This window comes from Eptatretus burgeri, chromosome 4 (assembly GCF_056783735.1).
Source record: "Eptatretus burgeri isolate ZD-2024b chromosome 4, Ebu_testis_v1, whole genome shotgun sequence".
Classification (NCBI taxonomy): Eukaryota; Metazoa; Chordata; class Myxini; order Myxiniformes; family Myxinidae; genus Eptatretus; species Eptatretus burgeri.
Window position 1 is genome coordinate 15,030,261 of NC_140964.1, and position 25,000 is coordinate 15,055,260.

The 25,000-nt window shown below is 47.1% G+C and overlaps 1 protein-coding gene across 6 annotated transcripts in view; it reads right to left on the bottom strand.

Moving 5' to 3' along the window:
* Positions 1-25,000, bottom strand: part of TAX1BP1 (Tax1 binding protein 1) — a 248,109-nt gene that overhangs the window by 109,515 nt on the left and 113,594 nt on the right. For 5 of the 6 annotated variants that reach the window (XM_085876995.1, XM_085876993.1, XM_085876991.1 and 2 more), the window contains one exon: positions 1,949-2,067. The exons of the other annotated variant lie outside the window; for it this stretch is intronic. In XM_085876995.1, coding sequence (XP_085733121.1) covers positions 1,949-2,067 — 119 coding nt within the window. The remainder of the gene's footprint in view (positions 1-1,948; positions 2,068-25,000) is intronic. 6 annotated transcript variants of the gene reach the window in all.

The window sequence follows — 25,000 nt, forward strand, 5'->3', positions numbered from 1 at the left end:
ATAAATATAATATAATATTTCATATATTCGGTGAATGCACCCGGTGTTGCTCGGGTTCTTTTTGAATGAATTTAATCTTCTGCACATAGGTCTGACACGAGCCCAATATCAGTTCCCTCTTGGACCACGGCAGACAAAGACAAAGGGGGTTGGTGAGGGGGAAACACCTCAAACACCCCCCCCCCCCGGCCTAGAGGCCTTGCCACAGAGCATATAACCTTCCTGGGGCCCGTCCCAACACTTTGTTTCAGAGCTTTCCTCCATCTTTCACCGTTCAGGGGATTAGCCCGTGCAGACAAACAAAAGCTTTATTATTTATATCGATATTACATTTACATTTATCTAGTATATAATTTGAACATATATATATATATATATATATATATATATATATATATATATATATATATATACGTACGTACGTACGTACGTACACACACACACACACACACACACACACACACACACACACACACACACACACACACACACACACACACACACACACACACACACACACACACACACACACACACACACACACACACACACACACACACAATGGTTTATTGACATTACAATGCATGATATGTTCAATGTGTTGTCCCTCATGAGAAATGTACAGTTCAATGCGCTGTGCAAAATTGCAATCAACACAGTGCATTAATGCAGCATTTCCATTGATCACTTCAGAGTGAGAGCGAGAGAGAGAGCAATGTACAAGAGAAAAACATCAGATGTTTCTAACTCAAGTTATGATTCGGCAAAATGATTTTCAAATGGCACATGACTTTAGGCTGTTGAATCCAAAATTGAATCGGTTCATCTTTGGATCAGAGTCCATAATTATGCCAAGTTTGGTTGAAATCCCTTCTTAGTCTCAGTTTCAACTGAGATCTGTGGTTCACAAGCTATTGCAGTAACAAAGATTTTCAAATTTAGGTCACATGACCATAGATCTTTCAACTTTTGAACTTTTGAACAAAAAAAAAAATCGAATCAGCTCATCTTTGCATCAGAGTACACAGATAATCATTAACATTTTTTTAAAAAGCAAAAGGATGTATGGCTGGTATGCCAAAAGATATGTAAACAAGGTCGAGATGATCACAATCAATCATACGAAACCATCCCTTCACTATCGTGGCTGTTGCCTGTACACCCCTCCGTAAATTTACAATGATAGTGTCCATGCATGAATTTGATCATTCATTCATTAATAAAACAAACAAACTCTTTGTGGAATCCTTTTAAATTGCGAAAAATTTGAATAGTCACGGACCTTCCTCTTGTAAAATGCAGTAGATTCGTGCGATTCAAGTATTGAGCTGAATCCAATTTTGAGTTGTGTTGTCAAATGTGAATGAGAAGGAGCACAATAAGAATTACAAACGAGCTGTTTGAGTCGGTCAATTCTGCAGCGATGCGATGCGGTCAAACAGCTTCATGAGTGTTGTTGGATGTGAAATCCTCCACAGATGACTGATAAGTACGTTATAGGTTTATTAGTTTGCATCTTGGTCGATTTAATTTGAGGATTTGTGTTGTATTAAACACATGGAGTGTCAGTTCCATTCCTACATAGGAAGTCCTACTTCCTGATACTTGTACCAAGTTTGCTCAAAATCCCTTCAGCGATTCATAAGTTATCGTGGTAACAAAAATCTGATATGCATGCACGCACGCACGGACGGACGGACAAACCAAAAACAATATCTGTTGGCCCTCATCTGCAGAGGCACAAAAATAAGCCATCCACACAACATCGTTTCCCAATCCAAAATTTGTCATGATGGTTCAAAGTTCCAGCTATGCTCAATATGGCAGTAGAAACAAGACAACGCAAGTCGTCAGGATGAACCGTTTTCGGAAATGATCCATAATGCACAGCATAAGTACAATTTCTACATCCAGAGCATGTCTGCAAGAAATGTTTCAACCTCCTTACCTTGAACATTTGCTTGTATTTCTTGTACTTCTCAACCTTATCTGGCGCCAAACCCTTACACTGACTCAACAAATCACCACACTCTGAGGCAGAGTTCGACACTGCTTCTTCTTCTTGAACTGTGTAAAACGAGTCAACACAGGCAAAGTAATGAGTGCTGCGAATTATTGTCAATTCGTGCAGATTCATAGCATTAAACCCCTGGAGGGCAATATTCCTGATGTGACATTATTAATACATATCTGCAAAGGACCTGACAAGGTGGAGAAGTTTCTGGCTATCCTTGATTGATTCTGCAACTGACCCAGATATCAGCTCACACTTCCTAAAAATCGGCTCTGCTGTTCTTGCACATCTACTGCTCTCTTCAACCATTCATTTGCGATTGGTAATCTTCCATCTACTTGGAAGTCAACAAACATCACTGCATTACATGAACGTGGTGCAAATAACGATGCCTTGAATTACAAACCTATCACCTTACTTCCAATCATCAGCAAGGTCATGGAATCCATAATCACAGTTGACATCACATCCTTCCTTTTCTTCATCGGCCTCATCTCTGACCATCAGATCAGATTCAGACCTGGTCAGGCTATCTTGGGCATGCTGATTCTGCTATCCCAACAATGGATGGAGGCCCTCAAAGTAAGGCATTAGATCAGGGCCTTCTCTCAAGACACATCTCGATCATTCACTACAGTCTCACATCCCACCATGCTCTCCAAACTCTCTGCCTATGGCATCCAAGGCCACCTCCACAAGTGGCTTTCCAACTTCCTCCACTCTCATAGCAAATATGCGGCTCTCAACGGGATCGTCTCATCTCCTCTTTCAAGGCTGGAATGGCCCAAGGCAGTCTTGGGCCCAGTCCTATTGCTCGTCTTCCTCAACAATCTTTCTAACTCTCTGGAATATCCTCTATGTCTTTGCTAATGCCACCTTTTGCTGCCTGCCTATCTGATGGATAAAATATGTTACAGCAACCTCTTCCCACTTATGCAGACGTTGATAGAATCAGGAGCTGGTCAAACACTTGGAATATGTCGTTCAATCCTGACAAATCTCACTCTCATTCACTGTCTCCATCTCTGAAAAGACCATCTGAAAAACCCTCCCAGATACTTCTTTATTACTTTTGTATACATTGTCGAGGACGTATGAGAGCGAACACACAACGCACAACAAGGGGAGGGGGGCAGGAGAGGGAAGGACAAAACAGTGGAGAACAGAGACATTAGGAGATCTGTATAAGGGAGAGGGATGGGGTGGGGAACACGGAATATCTGAGATCGACACCACAGGGACTTTCAGGACCTTACGACAGGGAATTTTTGGGAAGGAAGGCAGGGAAATTGAAGGAGGTAGGTTTGGGGTGGATTAACGGGGGTAGAATAGATTGTGGTTTTGGATGGGGAAAGATAAGAGGTGGTGGTGAACAGCTGTTTTGGAGACCAGGGGGGAAGAATGGGATTGAAGAGTGTGGGAGTTTATTCCAAAGGTGTGGGAAAAAAAGGAATGAAAGAGTGAAGGTGAGCAGCGATTCGCGATTTTGGTAGTTTCACCAAAAGGGGGTTGCTGGCGGATCTTGAGCGCCCTGTGGAAATAGGGGGGGGCATTTTGCAGACAGAGCGGGGGGGGGGGCGAAACCGGAGAGAAAACGACTGTAGAAGACAGAAAGACCTGCGGTGAGAGTGAGAGGCCCAAAGACTGCTCACCGCAGGAGATACCAATGATCCTAAATGTCTTGGTTTCCACAGCGTGAAGCTGAGAAAGGTGAGAAGCAGGATCACCAGCCCAGAGGGGAGGGCAGCACTCCATCAGGCTGCGGGCGAAAGTTTTGTATGCAGTCAGGAGCTCAGGTGGGCTGAGGACGGACTTTGCATGATGGAGGATGCTCAGTCGGCGACTGGCTTTGGAGGAAAGGTTGGAAATGTGGCTTTCCCAGGAAAGATCATGGCAGAAAGTGAGACCCGGAAGCTTGAATGAAAGGACTTCTTCCAGCAGATTGTTGAGAAAGTAGATAGGGGGGGGGGAGGGGTTCCAAACGGTCATTTCGGGGAGACATAGTGAGAGTGTAAGATTTGTCAGTATTGAAAGACATGTTCCACGTGTGATTTTACCCAGACCTGCAGAGAGCGAAAAAGCTGCTGCTTGCCGGTGTGATGGATGACAGATGGTACGGCAGAGGGTGGAGCCATCAACAAAGAGATAGAGGATTTTTCCAGAGAGTTGGAGAGATCATTGATGAAAACCAGAATGCTACCTTGAGGAACTCCAGCCTGGACCGGAAGAGGGGATGAGAGAACTCCATTTAGGCTTGTCACATTTGCCACGGCGGATGTGGGGTCTTCAAAATCTATGGCCACTAGCAATTATACGGCAGCCGCAGTATTTCCACGGTCACACAATGTAGCAGTCACATATGTTTTTATTTTTCGGGGAGCCGCACGGCATCTATCTATAATTCCAGCTGTGTGTGTGTGCGTGCGTGCGTGCGTGCGTGCGTGTGTGTGCGTGCGTGTGTGTGTGACCGCTGTTTCTCGACAACCACCGGTCCGATCTAACAGAAACTTGCCAGGTGTATTGCTGGAAACCTGAGGATGTGCCTTTTCAAGGTTTGATATTAATCGGACAAGTGCTTCCCAAGTTATAGCCATTTATTTACCAAACCAATGACAAGACACGTTGTTGCGTAGGCGTGGCCGATGGGGAAGGGAAGCTCAGCCGCGTTCGCCATTACGGGTTACAATGTACGAACTTCCGGATAGTGAAGACCGTGTATTCTAATAATTTCTCGATTTCTTATGCGCATTTATAGATAAACACAATGCCCCAAGTTATGATCGTTTTCATATTAGACTTTGCATAAATTTCGGTAACATCAGAGTGCTGGTATGCTCCAAACCAGGAAGTAAATTTTTTCTCTATCTTCTCTTGTCTTTTTGTTTTTCCTTGCCACGACATTGCGAAAAGGTAAAATACGTTGGCACTAATTGAATAATTGGGTATTAAAACTAAATTGCGAATAATCGTAACTGCGAATAATATGCGAACTTCCAGGTCACCCACGTCCGGGCACGCGAGAGTGAATAAACGGCCTGTGTGGTTGTTGTTTGTTGCTCGTGGTTTGAATTTTTTTTTTTTTTCTTTTACGGGCACGTACAAGTATATATAAATTGTGGAGACCAAAAACGTGGGGGTGCCGTACGGTCTTTGATTTGATGTCGCACGGTGACTTTAGGGTGTTCCTGCAGCGGCCATAGAATTTTCAAGGCAGACGCAAGGTGCCCGCAAGGCGACCGCAGGGGGCCCTAAGGCGAACATGCAGCCAGACGGACGGTAACGAGTGGGGTTTTATTTATTTATTTATTTTTATCAGTTTTTTTTGTTTCGGCTTGTCGAATTGCTATGGCGAACGTAGAAATTAAAAAAGTTACAACTCCGCGTTATAATTCCACGGCGACCTTACGACCTGTAAAAGATAGCCAAACGGCGTAGGGCCGCCCTGAGGCCACCGCAGAAACTCTGCGGCCGCCGCATGTTTCTGTCAATTCAGAGGGCGTACGGCCGGCGTATCCTAGCCGTAGAGCAAATGTGACTAAGGCCTTAGGTCTTAGAAATTGTGGAGACCGAAAACGTGGGGTTGCCGTACGATCTTTGATTTGATGTCGCACGGTGACCTTAAGGGGGTCCTGCGGCAGCCATAGAATTTTCAAGGTAGACGCAAGGTAGCCTCAAGGTGCGTGCAAGGGGACCGCAGGGGGGCCCTAAGGCGAACGTGCGGCCAGACGGAAGAGTGGGTTATTATTTTTTTTTTTACCAGTTTTTTTTTTTTCGGATTGTCGAATTGCTACGGCGAACATAGAAATGAAAAACGTTATAACTCCGCATTATAATTCCATGGCGACCTTACGGCCTGTAAAAGATAGCCAAACGGCGTAGGGCCACCATGAGGCCACTGCAGAAACTCTGCGGCCGCCGCAAGTTTGTCAATTCAGAGGGCGTATGGCCGCCGTATCCTCACCGTAGAGCAAATGTGACTTAGGCCTTAGGGACACACATTGGCTACGACAGGAGAGGAAGTCTACAAGCCATGAGTGGAGATGGCCTTGGAAACCATCGGAAGAGAGTTTGGTGAGCAGGGCAGGGTGCCAGACCGTGTCAAAAGCACGTGGGACATGGACCTGATTTCATGTCCGGCATTGAGGACCTCCATCCATTGTTGGGAGAGCAGAAGCAGCATATCCAGGGTAGAGTGACCTGGTCTGAAACCAAACTGATGATCGGAAATCAAGCCATTGGAGAAGAGGAAGGATTTAATGTCTGAAGCGATGATGGATTCCATAACCTTGCTGATTGGGAGAAGGCTGATTGGTCTGTAGTTGCAGGGATCTGTTTTTGCACCTTTTTATGCAGGGCAGTAATGTTTGCTGATTTCCAAGCAGATGATCTTAAGCAAATGAGAGGGTGAATAGAACAGAGAGAGGGTGAGCAAGAGCAGAGGAGCAGGTTTTTAGGACACATGGGCTGATGCAGTCTGGACCGGTTGAAGAATCTGAGTCGAGGTTTAACAGCAAGATCTCCACTTTGTCATATGAAAATGACACAGAGTCCAAGGACAGCTGGGTGTGACTGGGTAAGGTGGGTACAGAAATCGATGTGTTTCAGACACAAAATTTAGATGCAAACATGGAATTTAGGCATTCAGCCTTTTCACGTGCGGTGTCAGCAGTACGGCCATTTGAGGTAAGGGAGGGGATGGAGGGGGAACATACACCAGAAACAGATTTGATTAAACGCCACCAGGATTTTGAGGAGGGAGAGAGGTTTGAGTTCAGACTTGAGATGAGAAAGATGTTGTTTTCTGGCTCTCCTGAGGGTAGACACACTTTTTCTGAGCTTTATGGAAAGAACTGACATTACCCTCAGGTGGATTTGCTTTCCATGAGGCAAAGGCAAGTTCTTTCAGGGCAACTGCCTCACCACAAGCTTCAATGAACCATGGGTGGAGGAAGGGTAGGACAACTGAAGATGACAGGGAATAAATCTGTGTATGAGAGAGAGCAAGTTTCTTTGAAAGAATTCCCAGGATGAGTTGATGTTGGAGAAAGTAGCGATGGGAGACCAGTCTAGAAGTTTGATGGCTGCTTGAAGTCCCTGCCAGTCATTCTGAGTGAAACGCCAGACTCGACGGTGTGACGGTGGTTCTCTAATAACAGCCAGAGAGATGTCTACTTTGACAAGCATGTGGTCAGAAGAACCGATTGGAGCGGAGAAAGACCAGCAGATATTTTCACGGAAATTTATCAGTCAGATCCAGAAGAGATGGAGGACCGTTGTTTGAGTTCCGGGTCGGGAATTTGACCGATTGAGTAAGTCCCAATGAGTCGCAGAAGTCTTTTGCTGAAGTGCCATGACAGGTGAGAGATACCCACACCCAGCCAACTGGCGTGATGACAACTGAAGTCACCACATATGAGGAAGAGAGAGTTCCGATGAGAGGATAGAAGTTTGTCCATGTTTTCGGATAGCGAGGTGTAAATGGAATCATCACTGTTTGGTGGATGGCACAACACACATATCAACATGAGGTGGGAGTGGAGGGAAACTGAAGCCAGAGGTATTCCTGGGGGTGTGGGGGAGTGAGGAATGGAGTCTTTGATGAAGAGAGCAACTCTTCCACCAGGATGAGGCTCAGGTTTGTCATACCAGAGGAAGGAGTAACCCGGGATAGATACTCGGGAGTTAGGGACATCTTGAAGGAGCATCTTAAAGAAAAATGGAGTCGCAAAATGGTGGCGCGGCTCCACCTCAGTGCGGCACGAAGCGGGAGAGGGTTACTATGAATAGCGTAACGAAACGCACAGCACGAAGAAAATGTTATCACCCACCGGTTCAACCCATGTGGTCACAGCATGCGTCATGGCAAACGAAGCAGGACGGCAACGCGTACATTGACGAGCTTCATGCACGATTGGCGGATACCTTGGAGCAGAGGAGGTGTGATGAGAATTATATTGAGGAGTTACAAATTAAATTGGACGAGGCACTACGGCAGGCAGACGAGGTTCAGGAAAATTATGTGCACAGGGAATCACACCAATTGGCCAATGCACGGGACCGAATTCGGTGGCTGGAAAATGACAGCCAACACAGGTGAGGAACTACAGGGAGAAATGAGGAAAGTAGAGTGGTTTACCCAGAAGTTGGAACAAGAGAAGAGCGAACTGAACAAAAGAATAGAGGAGGAGCAAATTAGTAACTCCTGGGATCGGAAGAGCTTGGAGGAAGAATGGAAAATAAAGCTGGAAAAGGAAAAACGGGAACACGATTTGGAATTGAAACAACTGAAGGAAGAGGTAAGATCAGGCAATCAGATAAGAGAAAGCCAAGAACAGAAGATAAAAAGAGGAGAGAAATATCTGGAGCAAAGGAAGGAAGAATTGTTGGAAAAGTCAAGGCAGTTCGAGGAACTGCAGGGAGAAATGAGGAAAGTAGAGTGGAAAATCCATAAGTTGGAACAAGAGAAGAGCGAACTGAACAAAAGAATAGAGAAAGAGCAAATTAGTAACTCCCGGGATAGGGAGAACTTGGAGGAAGAAGAATGGAAAACAAAGCTGGAAAAGGAAAAACGAGAACACGATTTGGAATTGCAACTGAAGGAAAAGGTAAGAACAGGCAATCAGATAAGAGAAATCCGAGAACAGACAATAGAAAGAACAAAGAAATATCTGGAACAACTAAAGGAATACGGTAAAAGAATGGACAAAATGAGGAAGGAAGCATGCGAAAGAGGTGCGGAGATGAGAAAGGAATTATGGGAAAAAGCTTGTGAGTTACAGAAATACCAAAACAAAGAGCGGGAATTACAAAACGAGCCGAGGATGTAAAGTGAGGAAAGAGAGAGAACGGAAAATGAAATGTTAAGGAACCACACTGTGCAGATTGAACATTTAGAAGCCAAAGCAAGGTTGGAGTATGCGGAGATAGTGAAAGAACAAGGAATGAAGCAGGAAAGGGAAATTAACCAATTGAGAGAAACGACGAGATTGGAGAATGAAGAACATGAGAGACAGTGGGAGAGGAAACAAAAAGAACATGAATTTGAAATTGACCAACTAAAGAAGAGAGCAAGGTTGGAGTACGCGGAAAAAGTGAAAGAACAAGGAATGAAGCAGAAAAAGGAAATCAACCAATTGAGAGAAACGACGAGATTGGAGAATGAAGAACATGAGAGATGGTGGGATAGAAAACAAAAAAAATATGAATTTGAAAGACCAACTAAAGGAGAGAGCAAGGTTAGAGTATGCGGAGATGGAAAAACTCCGGAAAGATAAAGAACAACTGAAAAGGCTCAGAGAGGAAGAACGACTCAAATGGCGCCAGGAAGTAGGACTGCACAATAGTGTGGGATGTGTGCAATCACCACAGGGAGGAATGTTGGTGGTGCGGGACTTGATCGACATCACTCGTCGGATGAAACAACAATTAGAGCAAACCCTGGTGAAGGAGACATTGAGGGAGCAAACGGGGTTGTTGACGAATGAAACACATTTTGAGCAGGTCCAGCATGTGGCGCTGACATCTCCAGAGTAGTGTGGCGAACCGATGATGAGCAACCTGCTGGAGAGACACGACCAGACTGAGGTGACTCTGGAACGAGGCAGGTACGTGGGCACATGCATATATGGTGCGGACGATGAGCTTAAGTTAGGAATTGGAGTTTATGTTAATGAGGAGACTCTGTCCGATGGGGTGCACGTATGCGTGACCCCTGAATGTGTGTGTGGAGTGCCTGTGAATGAATGCTGCGAGTCCACAGTCCAGACTACAGCACCGGTGTGTGCTGCCAAGGCCGAAACGTGAGAGTGTACTCACGTGGCGGTCGAGAATGTAACCCTGGAATGCGAGGCAGTTAGTCAGTACGCAGGCAAGGTTGAATGTGTGGAATGTGAACACATAACCTTGTAATGTGTGGAGCACAGTATGGGGGTTCGGAGCGCCAGAAGCGGCGGTGCTGTGTGTGGGAGCCCTGAGCATGGAATGAGTGGTGACATAGGAAATAGGTTCGAGGTGCAAGGGGAAATAGAAATGCCACCAGGACAGAACTTGACACAGGGGACAAAAACCATAATGGACAGCTCGCATGGGTTCTTACAGAGTTAGAGGTGCTGCATCCAGGAGCAGGCTTCAGAAATTGGATTTTAATTTCTCTCTCAGCTTCACAGGAACTTCGGGGTAGAGCACAGATGAGTAGCAAGTGGCACTGGCGTGTGTCACTTGGTCTTTAAACCTCTCTGAGGACACGAAGGGTTCGGCTAGCTGAGTGGGGTTTATCTATCTTCAGGGAGTTAGAGAGAAGAGGGGGAGGCCACTCCACCGATTGGGGTTTACCTGATTTCCGCGAACCCTGGAGAAGAGGAGGGGGTGGACCACAACCCCAATTGAGACGTGACCCCTTTGAGCCGTGGCGAAAGGCGGCGGAGTCATGTAAGGGGTAATGAGGGATTCCTTCCCTCACTCCCCTTCCAATGAGCCAAAGAAGCAGGCCATATTGGAATGTAAAAATTTTGATTGGAAATTATATCGAGTGCGATTGCAAATTGAGAGACTGAGAGAAGGGATTGGAGTGGCACAAGTGGATTTGGGTGGTTAAAAAAAAATACATATATATATATATATATATATATATATATATATATATATATATATATATATATATATATATATATATATATATATATATATATATCGTGGAGACATCACAGGCAGAGCGTTAAACACACCTGAAACAAGTGGATGACAAAGAGTGGCTTGTTTGAGGAAAGACTGAAATGCCTGGCTTGGAACCATGCAGAGGTTCCATGGGGCTGGTGAAGAGATTTTGATGTTTTGTTTAAATTGTTGGAAATAAACGATTGGGGCAGTATGGAGGAGGCCAGCGGATGATGGACGTAGTGACTGTGGTGTAGTGGCCTGCGGGGGCAGGGCACGATGCGGGGAGCGTGGTGGAGGAGTGGTTTTGGAGTGGCCACGTGCTTGCACGGGATATAGGAGTGCGCGCCGCCTGAGGCGTTGTTGTAGCCATTGTGGTCTGTGGAGCCTGTAGGTCGTGTGGCTGTAGAGTGCATCGAGTACGTAATAAAGTGGAGTTACGGGCATCGTACGCTCACACTCTCGCTTGTGGCAATAAAGAAGGGTTGTGCTATCCCCTCGCTCGTGTCTGCCTTGGCGCACCTCGACCACGACACTACATTTGGCGACGAGTCTGTTCGGATCGGCGTGTGCAGAGTGGTTGGGTTACTCGGATTGACGTGCAGTTTTGGCCGGGGCGATTGGATCGCGGCAGCGAATAACTCAGCGCATCTCGCGCGGTTCGAGGTCTACACCGGGCGAAGGTCCCGGAGGAGCGCATCGCGAGTTTCGCGCGCCGCACGCACAGGCTTCGGGGCCAGGCATCTCGCCGTCACGGACGGCTCGAGCATGGCAGAAGGTCGGGGCACGGCGCACGGATGCGTGCCCATCTTCATCGGAGACGACTTCGAATTGCTTTCTGAACAGTTGGGCTGCTATTTCCACGTGAATGAGGTGGACGATGAAAGCAAACGCAAATCGATCTTGCTCGCCTCACTATCGACGGAACATTATCGGCTGCTGAGTGATTTGTGGACGACGGCCGCGCTCGGAGTTCGTTTTATTTCTGCTTTGCAAGCCTCGGGAATGGTTTCTGCGAGGCCACAGCTAAAGAGCGAGGGCATGAGGTTCAGCTCGGACGCGGCGTCGGGCGGCGCACAAGCTCTGAGGAATGTCCGGGGTCTCGATGGTCGGTGCGCAGCAGATGATCCAGAGGTCAGCGCGATGTTCCAAGCGCGCACGGTCTTCGGCGCTGGTCGTGGCCGAGCGTTGCAATGCAGTCAGTCGGACGGCGGTCTGAGCACTCGGGGACGTCTACGGTGTGTGTGCCGAGAGTCATTGCCCATCATAACGGTCATGGATGGCGGTGTGCGAAGCGACCCTTACGTCCTGGGTCGAGACCTACTGCCGGTACGGTGTTCGGTGCATGGCGTACACTTTGACGCCCTGGGTCGAGTCTTGCAGCCTGGGTACAGAGATCCCGGCGCACCGGAGCGGGAGATGCTGCCGATGTTGAACCTGTCTTCAATTGGTCCGGAGGTGACAAGATCAATGACAGTGGAGGTTGAGATGATCGGGGCACTGATGCTGCCAATGTTGAACCTGGTTTCAATTGGTCCGACGGTGACAGGACCAATGCCAGTGGAGGTCGAGATGATCGGGGCACTGATCGGGTGTCGAGTTGAGTCCGCTCGTGCTACCCTCGCATTGCACACGTATGCTGGTGAAGCGCTGCTGGCGGTTGGCGGGGCACACGTCTTGGTTGCCCAGCAGGGTCAGCGGGTTGCGCTCCCGCGGTTCGTGGTGCGAGGGGAGGGGCTCGCAGTTCCTGTTTTGGAGTTCGTACCTCCAGGTGCACCTGTGCCTCCTTCGGGGCACGTACCTCCGTGTGGGCCCAGGCCTCCCCCGAGACGCGAGGGTGAAGTTCCGGCGACGGGGGCTGCGACGATGCAGCGTGGGCTGCCGTTCATTGCTTCCTGCGACGATGATGTACGGTTCTGGAGCAACGGGAGCCATGCCAGCTGCGAGGAGCTCTCGCGTTTCGGCTGCGCTCATGATACAATGCGCGCCCGTGTCGTTCAGGCGATTTCAGCGGGGAATTGGAGCGAGCCAGTCGCGTTCAAGAAGTTCGCGGATTGCGACCGTCGACGACAAGCAGGTCATTGCAACGTCGCGGCTACGACCGAGAGACGGACACGTGATGTGATTCATGGGCTGCTGTTCATTGCGTATTTCATTTTCATTGCTCGAGTGATGCAGTTTAGCGTTGTTAAAATAGATGCCGACAGTTCGTGTGTGAGAATATGTTTGGCTGGGATGTTCGATATGACCGATGTGATATGAAGGCCTTGGGGGTGGTCGTGGCAAATAAAGAGGTCTTTCTGGTCTCCAGCTGCGAGGGCAGTCCACGGGTCGTTACCCTGTCATGTGTGGGGATTATATTGGGAGAACGCGCTGTACGGAAAGGGGAGTTTGCGTCTGCGCAGACGATGTTCTTGTTGCTTTATGGCATGACTGGATGTGATGTGTGGTTTTGCATGGGATTGCTGGGACTGCAGCCGACTAATTGCCGGTTCGACTCGCGTGTGGGTCTCAGAGATCGACTCAGAGCCGGGGCTGGTTCGCTGTTCAGCGTTACCCCTACCCCTGGTTTCGGCGAGGTCAGACGTGCCTGGCACCCTGGGGTGCAACTCTCTGTTCTCGCCAAAGCCGTTCGGGCGTGCGTTTGGATCTCGGCTGGTTGTGATGCGTGGGGTTGTTATGGGACTGATGGTGCGCCCAACCGACGGCGCTGTTTAGCGTCACCGCCCAAGGTCGGACGGGCTTGGCGCCGGGTGGCACAAACCTCTGTTCTCGCCAAGGTCGGCTGCGCTGGCGCCACGGGGCTTCCAGACAACGGGGCTTCCAGGCTCGGACTGTTTATCTGATTCGGGTCTGTCTGGGGGAGATGTGCCGCCTTGTCGGCCGGGGGCGTTTGATGGTGCCGGGGGAGGTTTGCTCGGGAGGTCGCCGCGACCTCGCCGGTGGGCGTGTAAGCATGGGCCGCCTGGGGGCGCTTCTGCTGCGCAGCGATGCTGTGCTTCCCACCTTGCTTCTTGATATCTGTAACGCGGTCAGGGTTTTTGTGGGTTCGTCGTGCAACTCAGTCTTCGGAACCTGTCCGTTGCAGTTCAACTCGCTCACATCGACACGTTATATGGTGTGATGTGCCTATGCTTTTTGGTTATTATCGTTTTTGTGCCTCTCTGCTTTTATATCATGGTGTTCTGTGCCGATTATGCTGGTATTATGATGGTCATTTTATGATCATAGTTTTAGGAGGGAGGAGTGTGGTGTAGTGGCCTGTGGGGGCAGGGCACGATGCGGGGAGCGTGGTGGAGGAGTGGTTTTGGAGTGGTCACGTGCTTGCACGGGATATAGGAGTGCGCGCCGCTTGAGGCATTGTTGTAGCCGTTGTGGTCTGTGGAGCCTGTAGGTCGTGTGGCTGTAGAGTGCATCGAGTACGTAATAAAGTGGAGTTACGGGCATCGTACGCTCACACTCTCACTCGTGGCAATAAAGCAGGGTTGTGCTATCCCCTGGCTCGTGTCTGCCTTGGCGCACCTCGACCATGACACTACAGTGACAAATTGATTGGGGTTTGATTTTTTAAAAAAAGCGTATCAGTTAAATTTGATGACCAAGTGGGATCCGAAGGACTGGTGTGTTTTTGTTTTAACATAAAAGTGAAAGGTGTTGGATGGTGTTGTGGACTGGGTGTGTGGCACTGTGGAATGAATGACTAACGTCTTTGGGGTGAATGGCGTGATTGTGCCAATGAGGAGAGTGAGTGCGAACAACGTACCCTGTCGGTACGTAGGTACGTACGTAGGAGTCTCCTACGTACATAGGTACGTAAGAGTCTTGTCGGTACGTAGGAGTCTCCTAACCAAGTTAGTGTAGGTTAGGGGGACTTAGAGGATTTGACATGGATTCTGGCTGCTGTTCCATTGTGCAGGTGGACTGCTTGGGGTAGGTGCAGGCCAAGGTATGGTGGTGCTGGCTGCGAGTGTGACATGGTATTGGAAGTTGGTGAGTCGGGAGAGAGGGCACCAGGGCTTTGGGGGCTCCTGGCAGGTGAAGGCTGCCAGAGTGCCAGGAAGGCACAGTAGGGTTTAGTGCCAGGAGAGCACAGTAGGGTTCAGTGCTAGGAGAGCACAGTAGGTTTTAGTGCCAGGAGAGGACAGTATGGGGGCTAGAGAGCCAACCCTTACTTCGGAGCGCCAGAAGCACGCTCAGGATGAACCCCGAGGTCGCTGGGTGTCCCCCACCCCCGATTGGAAGCAGGCAAAGAGGCCTAGTAGTAGTCACACTCCCCAGCCAGCGAGTTATGCCTGGCACCACCAAATGAAAGAAGACAAATAAGGGCCTTGCCAGGTTTAAAAGAATGGAAGTGTGCCAGGTTGGGAAAAATTGGTCATTAGGATAATTCTAGCCATAGCAGGGTTTGTTTCATTGTTTAGAGCTAAAAGTAAATGGTTAAGTTTGATGGACTCTCCTCCGCACCATTCATGTGACACCTGGTACGAGTAGTGTTGATGGGAAAATTTGTTAACAAGGGCCAGGCGAGGTCACCCTCTCCAAGTGCCAGAGAGGCCACCAGTGAGTCGTGAGCACACACCCACGAAGATAACAGTTGATGAAGAAACACACCATTCTGTCTGCCAAAAAAAAACAAAAAAAACTTATTAAGAAGACCATACCAAAACAAGTCCTGCCAAAGCAAGTCAGGCAAGGAAGGGTAAGGGTACACTCCATCTCACCTGGTCTGAGGTCATCACACCCACTTGCGTCCTCAAGAATGCTTCCAAATTGCATTTGCTTACCATCGATATCACCGTGCCATCATTGCTGTGCCACCTGCTGTCCAATGCAGGGCTTGTTGCCTGCTGCTGCTCGTGAGTAGGCCATTGCGGCCAAAAAGTCATTTTGTGGGCCATATGGGCTGAAGCGTTTTTGTGGGCCGTTGCGGCCGAAGATTCATGCCATTTTGTGGGCCGTCGTGGCCGAAGATTCATGCCATTTTGTGGGCTCAGTGGGCCGAATAACTGTGAGATTAGGCCACTGGGCCGACTGCATTCACTTGGTGAGAAGCCAATAGGGCCACAAAGTGAGGAAACCCTCAGGGGTGAATAGACAATACTGCCGGGAGGGGGCATGAAGGAGCGAACACGTTAAGGAACTTTGAAACATTGAATGTCCTGCTCCTATGCAAACATTGGTGTTAAAAGTAACATTGAATGCCCCCCCCCCCATTCAAATCCATAATTAGAATGAAAAGCAGTGTGCATGGACTTTGAATTTGTTTGTTAGATTAGTGATCCGACACACTAGGATAGGGACATGCCAATATTACTGTGACAATGGTTTTTGGAGTTAAGTGCTTCCAATATTGTGGGTTCGAGTAAATGGGAGATCTGTGCTGAACGTTAGACAGGGCCATTAACGTGGGCTGCCCCAGATGGAGGCTTGGGAGAGCCTCGGGAGAAAGGTGGAGTAGTGTTGCGGAAATGGACCTTTAGTGGGTTATTAAATAGAGGATCAGCCCAGATCCCCCCTTAAATGCATGTTTAGCCAGGTTGTTCGGTAATTGGACGTGAAATGTGTCGGGAGATGTAGCAGGCTGTCCAGTGTTCATACGGTGGTGGTGCACCGAGAGGCGCCGTTCTTTTTCTTCCTTCCCCTTCCGAACCAGCCCCCGCCCAGCACTCTGACAGAGTCAGTCAACGAGACGTGTCAGCAACCGATTGGCGGAGAGAGGCTGCAAGCTCGAAGGATGGACCAATCACGTATCCCCGGGGGTGGTCCAGAAGAGCGAGCACCAAGAAGGAAAGGGAGAAACTGCTAGTGTCGAGTCTGCGATCGGCTTCGAGAGAAAGGCCCGCCCAGAAAGGAACTGGCTGCTTTCTCGATCTGGGAACGGCTTGTGTGAGTCGGCGATCGGCTTTGTGAAGAGTGGTTTGGCCGGCTGTTCCTCCTCGGCCATGGATCCAGCCTGCAGGACCTCCTAGTCCGGGAGCCAACCGATCAAAATTAAAAAAAAATTGCCCGGTCTGCTATAAAATTTTTGTGTTGATTTTCATAAAGAGACACCCTTTGAGTATATGAAAACCAATGTTGGCAATGGTGAAACTCTTGCGCAACAACACAGTCAACACTTTTGCGAGCCCCCTCTGATGACAAAATGTTGGCAAAAGCGAAGATGTAGGATGGGGGTATGGGTAATTCATATTGTCCTAAAATCATAACCACTAAACCTATATACACAAATGACCCCTCATATTAAAGAGGAGTTCATTTCCTATATCACAATTGGTGTAGATTTAACCTACCTACAATTGACAAGGTTATATGTCAAACAACAAAAGATTTATGCAACTCAGAAATGCTTGACTATCAATGGGGTCAAGAACAAGAACATACTTTTACATGCCATGGTTTTAAGGAAGATAAAATTAGAAATGGATTAACACAATATTGTGACATGAAACATCCTCTTCAGAGGAAGAGTCACTCTCTGAAACAACTCCACCACATGAACCTCTCTGACCAAGGCATATGCATGTCACTCAGCAAGGCACAGCAGCCTTTTTGCATGAACATCGTTTCAGACATTTGGATAATTTGCACATGCAACACACAGTTTTGTCTATGTTTGGCTTGGCTGGCTTAGACATGAGAATTGGGACCAGTTTTCCATTGATAAGGGTTCTGCCAAATGTTGTGGCTGGGGGAAGTGCTCGGTCACTGAGATGTGCACGTCTATACAGAAGCAATTGATACAATGCTCTTAAAACAAGGAAGTAAAACGCATCTTCTGTTGCTGGCAGTGACCTAAGGTCTAATTTTGAAGAGACAAACATATGCTGCCTGAGGGTATCCAAACAGCTGAACCCTTTTTGGCCATGCAGAGCAGTCCAGTATACTCTGGCCTCATCAATGACACATTCTGTTGCTGCCATTTCACTATCTCTTCCAAAATCAACAAGGTGGGGAAGGTTTCCTATCAGTCCCAGAGAAACCTGTGCCGCTCTTCTTTTCACAGGAACACAGGCATCATCCCAACTGACTGGAAGAGGGGCCTTGTTGTCCCTCTCTGGAAAGGGAAGGGTGATCGCCAAGACTGCAACAACTACCGAGGGGTGACGCTGCTCTCAGTGCCGGGCAAGGTCTTTGCTCGGATAATTCTTGATAGGGTTCGCCACCATCTGCTTGAGCACCAGCGTCCAGAACAGTCAGGCTTTACACCAAAGAGGTCAACGATTGACCGTATCCTTGCACTTCGTGTCCTCACCGAACGCAGACGAGAGTTTCGGCAGGGGCTGCTTGCAGCCTATGTTGATCTCTGTAAAGCGTTCGATTCAGTGAATCGGGATGTCCTCTGGAGAATTCTTGGTCTTCGTGGGGTGCCACCGAAACTGATCGATCTGATGTCTGAACTCTACTCTGGTACTGAGAGTGCTGTGGAGTGTGGTGGTACCATCTCTGACTTATTTCCAGTTGTTACTGGAGTTCGTCAGGGATGTGTACTTGCCCCCACACTTTTCAGCACTTGTATGGACTGGATTTTAGGGAGGATGTCGGAGAGATAAAGTTGCGGTGCATCGTTTGGCAATGTCAAGATCTCGGACCTTGATTTTGCAGATGATGCAGTCATCTTTGCGGAGACTTTAGACATCCTCTTGGGGGCCCTCGAGGTGCTGAATGAGGAGTCGGAGCCGTTGGGATTACGGATTTCTTGGGTCAAAACTAAGATCCAGGCTTTCGGTGACATCTTGGATGCTGCTGTCCTGTCTGTGTCTGTTTGTGGTGAGGATGTTGAGGTCGTGGATAGATTCACTTACCTTGGCAGTGATATTCATGTCTCCGCAGGTTGTGAGCCGGAGGTCAATAGACGTCTGGGTCGGGCCTGGGGAGTCATGGATTTACTGGATCATGGGGTGTGGCGCTGCCGGTACCTGTGCGGGAGGACGAAAGTCCGAGTCTTCAGGTCCTTGGTACTTCCAGTCTTGCTCTATGGGTGCGAGACTTGGACTTTGACCAAGGATCTGAGACGGAGACTTAATTCCTTTGGTACCAGGTCTCTTCGAAGAATCCTTGGCTATCGCTGGTCGGATTTTGTGTCCAACGAGCGGTTGCTGAGAGAGACTCAGATGAGATTTGTTACCTGCATAGTCCGTGAGCATCAGCTGCGGCTGTATGGACATGTGGCTCGTTTTCCTGATGCTGATCCTGCTCACCAGATTCTCTCAGCGAGGGAGTCTCATGAGTGGAGGAGGCCAGTGGGCCGACCACGTGCCTCATGGTTGCAGCAGGTTGACCATCATCTCAAGGAGATGGGGATGGGCCTGGCATCTGCCTAGGGGATGGCCAGACGGAGGCCCCTGGAGTACCGGCGGAAAGTGGACGCAGCGACGCGCTGTTCTGGCACATGCTCCCATACCTGACCTGACCTCTTCTTTTCTCCTTCTGAATGAGTAGCTCACTGTGTCACATCCACACAACACATATGTGCACAGAAGTGTAGCTGCGACATCAAGAGGATTTTCTGGTACTTCTTGCTCAACACTTCTACCAGCTCATGAATAGGTAGGTATTGATTCTGCCGTTGTATCCAGAGTTCTTGCAATGTGTTCAAGCAGCAGAAGTGATATATACACAGCATAATTATGTCTGTATCTGTTGCATGCACAACAGCTCAATGGTGATCAGGATATTCCACACAATATGCAAGATGAGCAATAATCCTTGTGTCTGCCTCTTCATGTTCTTCACAAGGTAAGTCCAGAACTGAACTTGATGCTGATGTGATGGAAAGAGTGTGACCTTTGTTTTCCATCATACCACCAAGAATGATGGTCACTCCATCCGGAATAGCTTCAGGACTCTCACAAAGGGAAGTGCCAATGAAGTTCTGAAGATTTCCTTTATTTCTTGGATTCTTCATGAGTAAATTCCAGTCCGGAATTTCTAGACTCTTGGATGGTGAGAATTGTCTTGCCTGGTCTGTCTGGTTTCTCCTCTGCTGCTCATGACCCTTCAAAGTATGGCTATCATCAAAATCATACTGATCACCAATGATGTTGACACAGTTGCACATTTCAGGTTTGAACTGAAGGAGCTTGCGAAGATACAGCTGGGGAAGTTCACCAAATGTTTTTGCACCCATTTTTTGGTATTTATTTACAAATGCCATTGTGTCTACCAGATAAACTGTGTATAGGTCACTCTGTGGTAATGATGGCAGCTGTAAAACAACATCCTGCTCAGCTTCAGCAATTAGCACTGCCACGAAATCAGACTTGTTGCCTTTGCGCATTACAAACCCCTGTGCTAAGTGTGGATCAACCTCAAACAGGGATGATGGATAGTCTGTCCACTCATGGGAAAATGCAATCTGTCTTGTGACTGGGTCGGCATCTCGATAGAAACACAGCACACGTGTAGTTGCAGTCTCATCTTGATAGATCCTGATTAAACTCTGTTTCCTTGATGGGTTTGATTTCTTCTGTGAGGAGAAAGTTACCAGCTTCAGTGGTTCAATCTTAATAGAGACCACCTCTTCTGCTTTCATAATGGCTTCCATGCCCTTAGCTTGAGCATGGACCAAGTCTTTTGAAGCATCCTTCTCACCAGTTGCTCTATTGAGCAGATCCACTTGGTTGTTACACTGGAATGGGTTTATCATCTGCTGGCATATCACTTTCTTGATCTCCTCAACATGCATATGTTCTTCTGTTGCCTGCTTATGTGTTTCTCCATGATGAGTAGATTCCTGTTGGCCTAGATTAGCCATAGACTTTATGTTCTCTGATACAGCTGTGAGAAATGGTGCTGTCTTCACATATTTTTCTCGAGCAGCTGGTGCCTGAGATATGCCTTTGAACAGAGATGTCTTCCCTTCATTGTTGTATGTCTGCTCCAGGGCCATGTCACTCCAAACACCATTGAATTTTCCTTTGGAAGAGTGAACTGTGAAGTACCCAACCTGGATCCAGCAAACCTTAACCGAACTGTGTTCAATAGAGCAAGAGGATTTTGGGGGTAGGGGTAACTTTGGTTGACAAAAATGTTAATTTTCTCTTTAAAAATTGATAGAACTCACTCAAATTTGCTGTTTTAATTAGCCATGGATACCATGTTCATATCACATTAAGAGAAATTAGTATTCTAATGCAGCATCTGCCTATGATAAGAAAAGTTCTAAAGGCCATCTTCAAAAAACGTTATTTTTAAGGCATTTTTCACAAAATTATGTACTTTTACGAGGTTTACTTCCACAAAGGCAATTTTTTTTGTCATTTTACAATGCACTGATTGAATTCTTACATTTAGTTCACATTTATTTTTCATGAATGTGATTTTTTAATTTTTTTAGAAATTTTATTGACAATTGCTGTTTTATCAAATTTTTCAAATCTTCCTCAAACAAAAACGTCCGCCAAAATTTTTCGCAAGAGCTTATGAATTGCCAACATTGGTTTTCATGAACTGCAAACATATATCTAAACATCCTGGGGGTGTAAAATTTTATAGCAGAGGCTGTAAGGTCCAACCCTAAAACAGCCTCGTACACAGGTTGGCTCCCGGACTATCCACAGGTTCATCCTGAGTCCAGTCACGGAGCCTCTGACTGTCCTGACTCCATGCATGGCTCGACACGTCTTTCCATCCCATCTATTCGCCTGCGGAGCCCAACACCCAGATTTGGCCTAGTCTGGTGAACAGGCCAGGCCTGGATTCACATACTGGACCTTGGATAAACCAGCTGGAACCCACCATAGAACCGACTGTCTTGTGCCGTCGACCTTACAGGGGCTGAACGCACCGAGGCTGGTGCGTAAGCGATCCGCCAAAAGGACGTCGCCGCCATCTTGCCACGCGGCGTGCTCGAGCTTGGGCGCTCGAATCTGTTGGCATCGGCTTCTCACGAGCCGCATTCGTGTCTTCAACACTTTTCTTCTCGTCCATTAGGCACTACCAAGTACTCCGTGTCTTGTCTGCATCTTGTCTGCATGTCGGCCAGGCCTAAGGTTTATCTCACTCGGGTTCCCTTCGAAACCCGTATCCGTATCTCCCAAGTTAAGAGCGGGTTATAGATTAATGATAACGTTTGTGAATGCTTTGCTTCTGTCGTGTTTCCCCGATGTGTCCCCAATAAATGTGGCTGATTCATATGAAAGTTGCCGCCTTGAATTTATTCGTGCCGCGCCAAGGAACAATCCGCTCGATTTGTACTTAGAACCAAAATGGTTACGGACTGGCAGACTTTGCTCTGGCAGACTCTGATCAAACCCAGTCTGTAGCCGGGGTCTATATCCCAACTGGTACGGCCCAGGTGTATGTTGGTATCGTAATCTGAGGCGCGTGACCCGAGACCTGTGCCGAACTAGCCGGCATTATAACCCCTGAGACGGCAGTGCTGTTAAGTGACGCCGAATCATCAACATTTGGCTGTCAAGAGTAGGGTGCGAATCCCTCCACCGCCGGATCCTCAACAGTAGCAGTTGGACTTTTTAGACAAGGGATGAAGAAGAGGTCGAATTGAGAGTAGTCTGTTGAAATAGAAAGAGAGTTGTGAATTATGATGCAGTAATGAGAACCACATGTGTGAAAGAGGAAGTTGAAGCATTACAAGAGACCATTTATATTATTTATTTATTTTTTGCGATAAAGATTGCATAAGAAAGATTATGTAAAATAAAGGTTGAAGAAAAATTGTGAGGTGAATGGTGAATTTGGATCGGCAAACACAGAGGTTGGAAATAAAATTCCAGCAGAAACACGTGGTTGCAGGAGGTGTATAGTTAAAAGTGAATTACGTTTTATTATTTTTATTTTTTAATAAGGATTGCAGAAGATTCGAAAAAGAAAGGTTGAAGTAAAATCGTTGAGGTGTATGGTGAATTTGGATCTGTAAACACACAGTGAAAATGATGGGTCGATGAAAAGTAACAGGAAGAGGGAGGGGGAGAGAGACACGTGATTGCGGGAGCTGTATAGTTAGAAAGGATACAGAGGAAAAAAATTTTTGATTGATTTTTGAAGATTACGTAAGATTAAGGAGTGGAAGGTTGAAAGAAGAAATCGTGAAGGTAATGGCGAGAGTGGGTCAGTTAAAGTAGAATAAAGATGGTGTGATGGCAGGAAGAAGAATAAGAATTAAGAAGTAAGAAGTAAGAAGTAAGAAGTAAGAAGTAAGAAGTAAGAAGTAAGAAGTAAGAAGTAAGAAGTAAGAAGTAAGAAGTAAGAAGAAGAATAAGAATAAGAATAAGAAGAATAAGAAGAATAAGAAGAAGAAGAAGCAGAAGAATAATAAGAATAAGACTAAGACTAAGAATAAGAAGGATCAGGACTCATGGGTATGCAGGCAGAAAGGTCGTTTTTGTTTGTTTGTTTGTTTTGAATTTAAGACAAGAAACAGTGTTTAAGGGGCTGTCACACCTTGACGATTTAGCCAGCGAATGCAGACGTATGAAAAATTTGTCTAAAACAATGGCACACGTCGAATACGTTATGGGTAAGTTATGTATACGTTAAGAGCACGCTGAAGCACGCTGGCATACGTCGTAGTACGCCGAGCTCGTCGACAAATTTTAACATGCTCAATTTTTTGACGTATGCCAGCGTATGACTCGCACGTTCCGCATACGGTGGCCATAAGTTGAAGGCACATTATGCGATCGTTGACACACGTTACTCATAAGTCGAAACACATCGAAGTAATGTTTAGCGTACCCGAAACTTATTTCTAACCTATGAGTAACTTGCTTTCAACCTATGTGTGACGTATCTCCAACACATATTGATGTATTTGACGTCTTCGGGACGACCACAGAACTTACTGAACGTGTTTCTAACTTACAGCTACCGTATGATGGCATATTGGCAGCGTTTAGGGGAATTGGGATATAAAAATGGGCTTCACAGGAGGAACCCGTCAGTGTTCCAGACTCCATGTTTTTTCTTTATTTGTTTTTGTTTTTCTGTGGCATGACGGTGATGTTGACGCTTTGATTTCTACTGCGGTTATGATTTAAATCGTTGAGCGGCAGCCTATGAATAGCCTACGCCACGTGATCGTCGACGATACGCTTCCGCATGCTGTGCATACGTTAGACTATCGTTGAGCATACGTTGTGAACACCGACAACACGCTAAGCATTCATTGGTATAAGTTATCAAAATGTTCTGTGTACGTTAATAATACGTTATGCATTTGTCCAACTCGTTATGAATACGCCAAAAACTTAAAAAAAACATCAATAGTTCAGCATAGAAAAACATCAAAAAAAAACAAAGCTGAAGAAAACTTCAAAGAATGCTGCAAAGAAGTCTCGTGGCCGTTGCCGTGGATGCGGACACAAGGAGGATCCATCATCACCCACACCCTCGCCATCACACTCACCTACTACTACTGACATGGACATACTAACACTACTACTACTACCACTACCACTACTAATGACACGCTCACCTACTACTACGACTACTACTGATACCATTGATATGGAGATGTACTCACCATGGAGTCTGAAACACTGACAGGTTCCTCCTGTGAAGCCCATTTTTATATACCAATTCCCTTAAACGCTGCCAATACGCCATTAAACGGTAGCTGAAAGTTAGAAACGCGTTCAATAAGTTCTGTGGTCGTCCAGAAGACGTCAATCAAATACGTATACATACGTCAATGTGCGTTGGAAATACGTTACACATAGGTTCAAAGCACGTTACTCATAGGTTAGAAATAAGTTTCGGGTACGCTAAACATTACCTCGAAGTGTTTCGACTTATGAGTAACTTACAAGTAACGTGTGTCGACGTGTGTCAACGATCGTATAACGTGCCTACAACTTATGGCCAGCGTATGCGGAACGTGTGAGTCATACGCTGGCATACGTCGAAAAATTTTGAGCATGCTTAAAATTTGTCGACGTGCTCGGCGTACTACGACGTATGCCAGCGTGCTCTTAACGTATACAAAACTTACCCATAACGTATCCGACGTGGGCTAGCGTATTCAGCAAATTTTTCACACGTCGGCATACGCTGGCTAAAACGTCAAGGTGTGACAGGACCTTGACACTTCGATGTCTCGTGCGGCTATGATTTGAATCGTCGAGCAGCAGCCTTTTAATAGGCTATGCCACGTGATCGTCGGCGATACGCTGCCGCGCACTATGCACAAGAGACTATCGTTGGGCATAAGTTGTGAACGCCGACAACACGCTAAGCATTCGTTGGTATAAGTTATCTATAAGTTATCGAAACGTTCTGCATACGTCCAACTTGTCATGAATACGCCAAAAACTTAAAAAAAAACATCAATAGTTCAGCGTACGCCAGCGTTTTACATACATTTTGATACGTTGC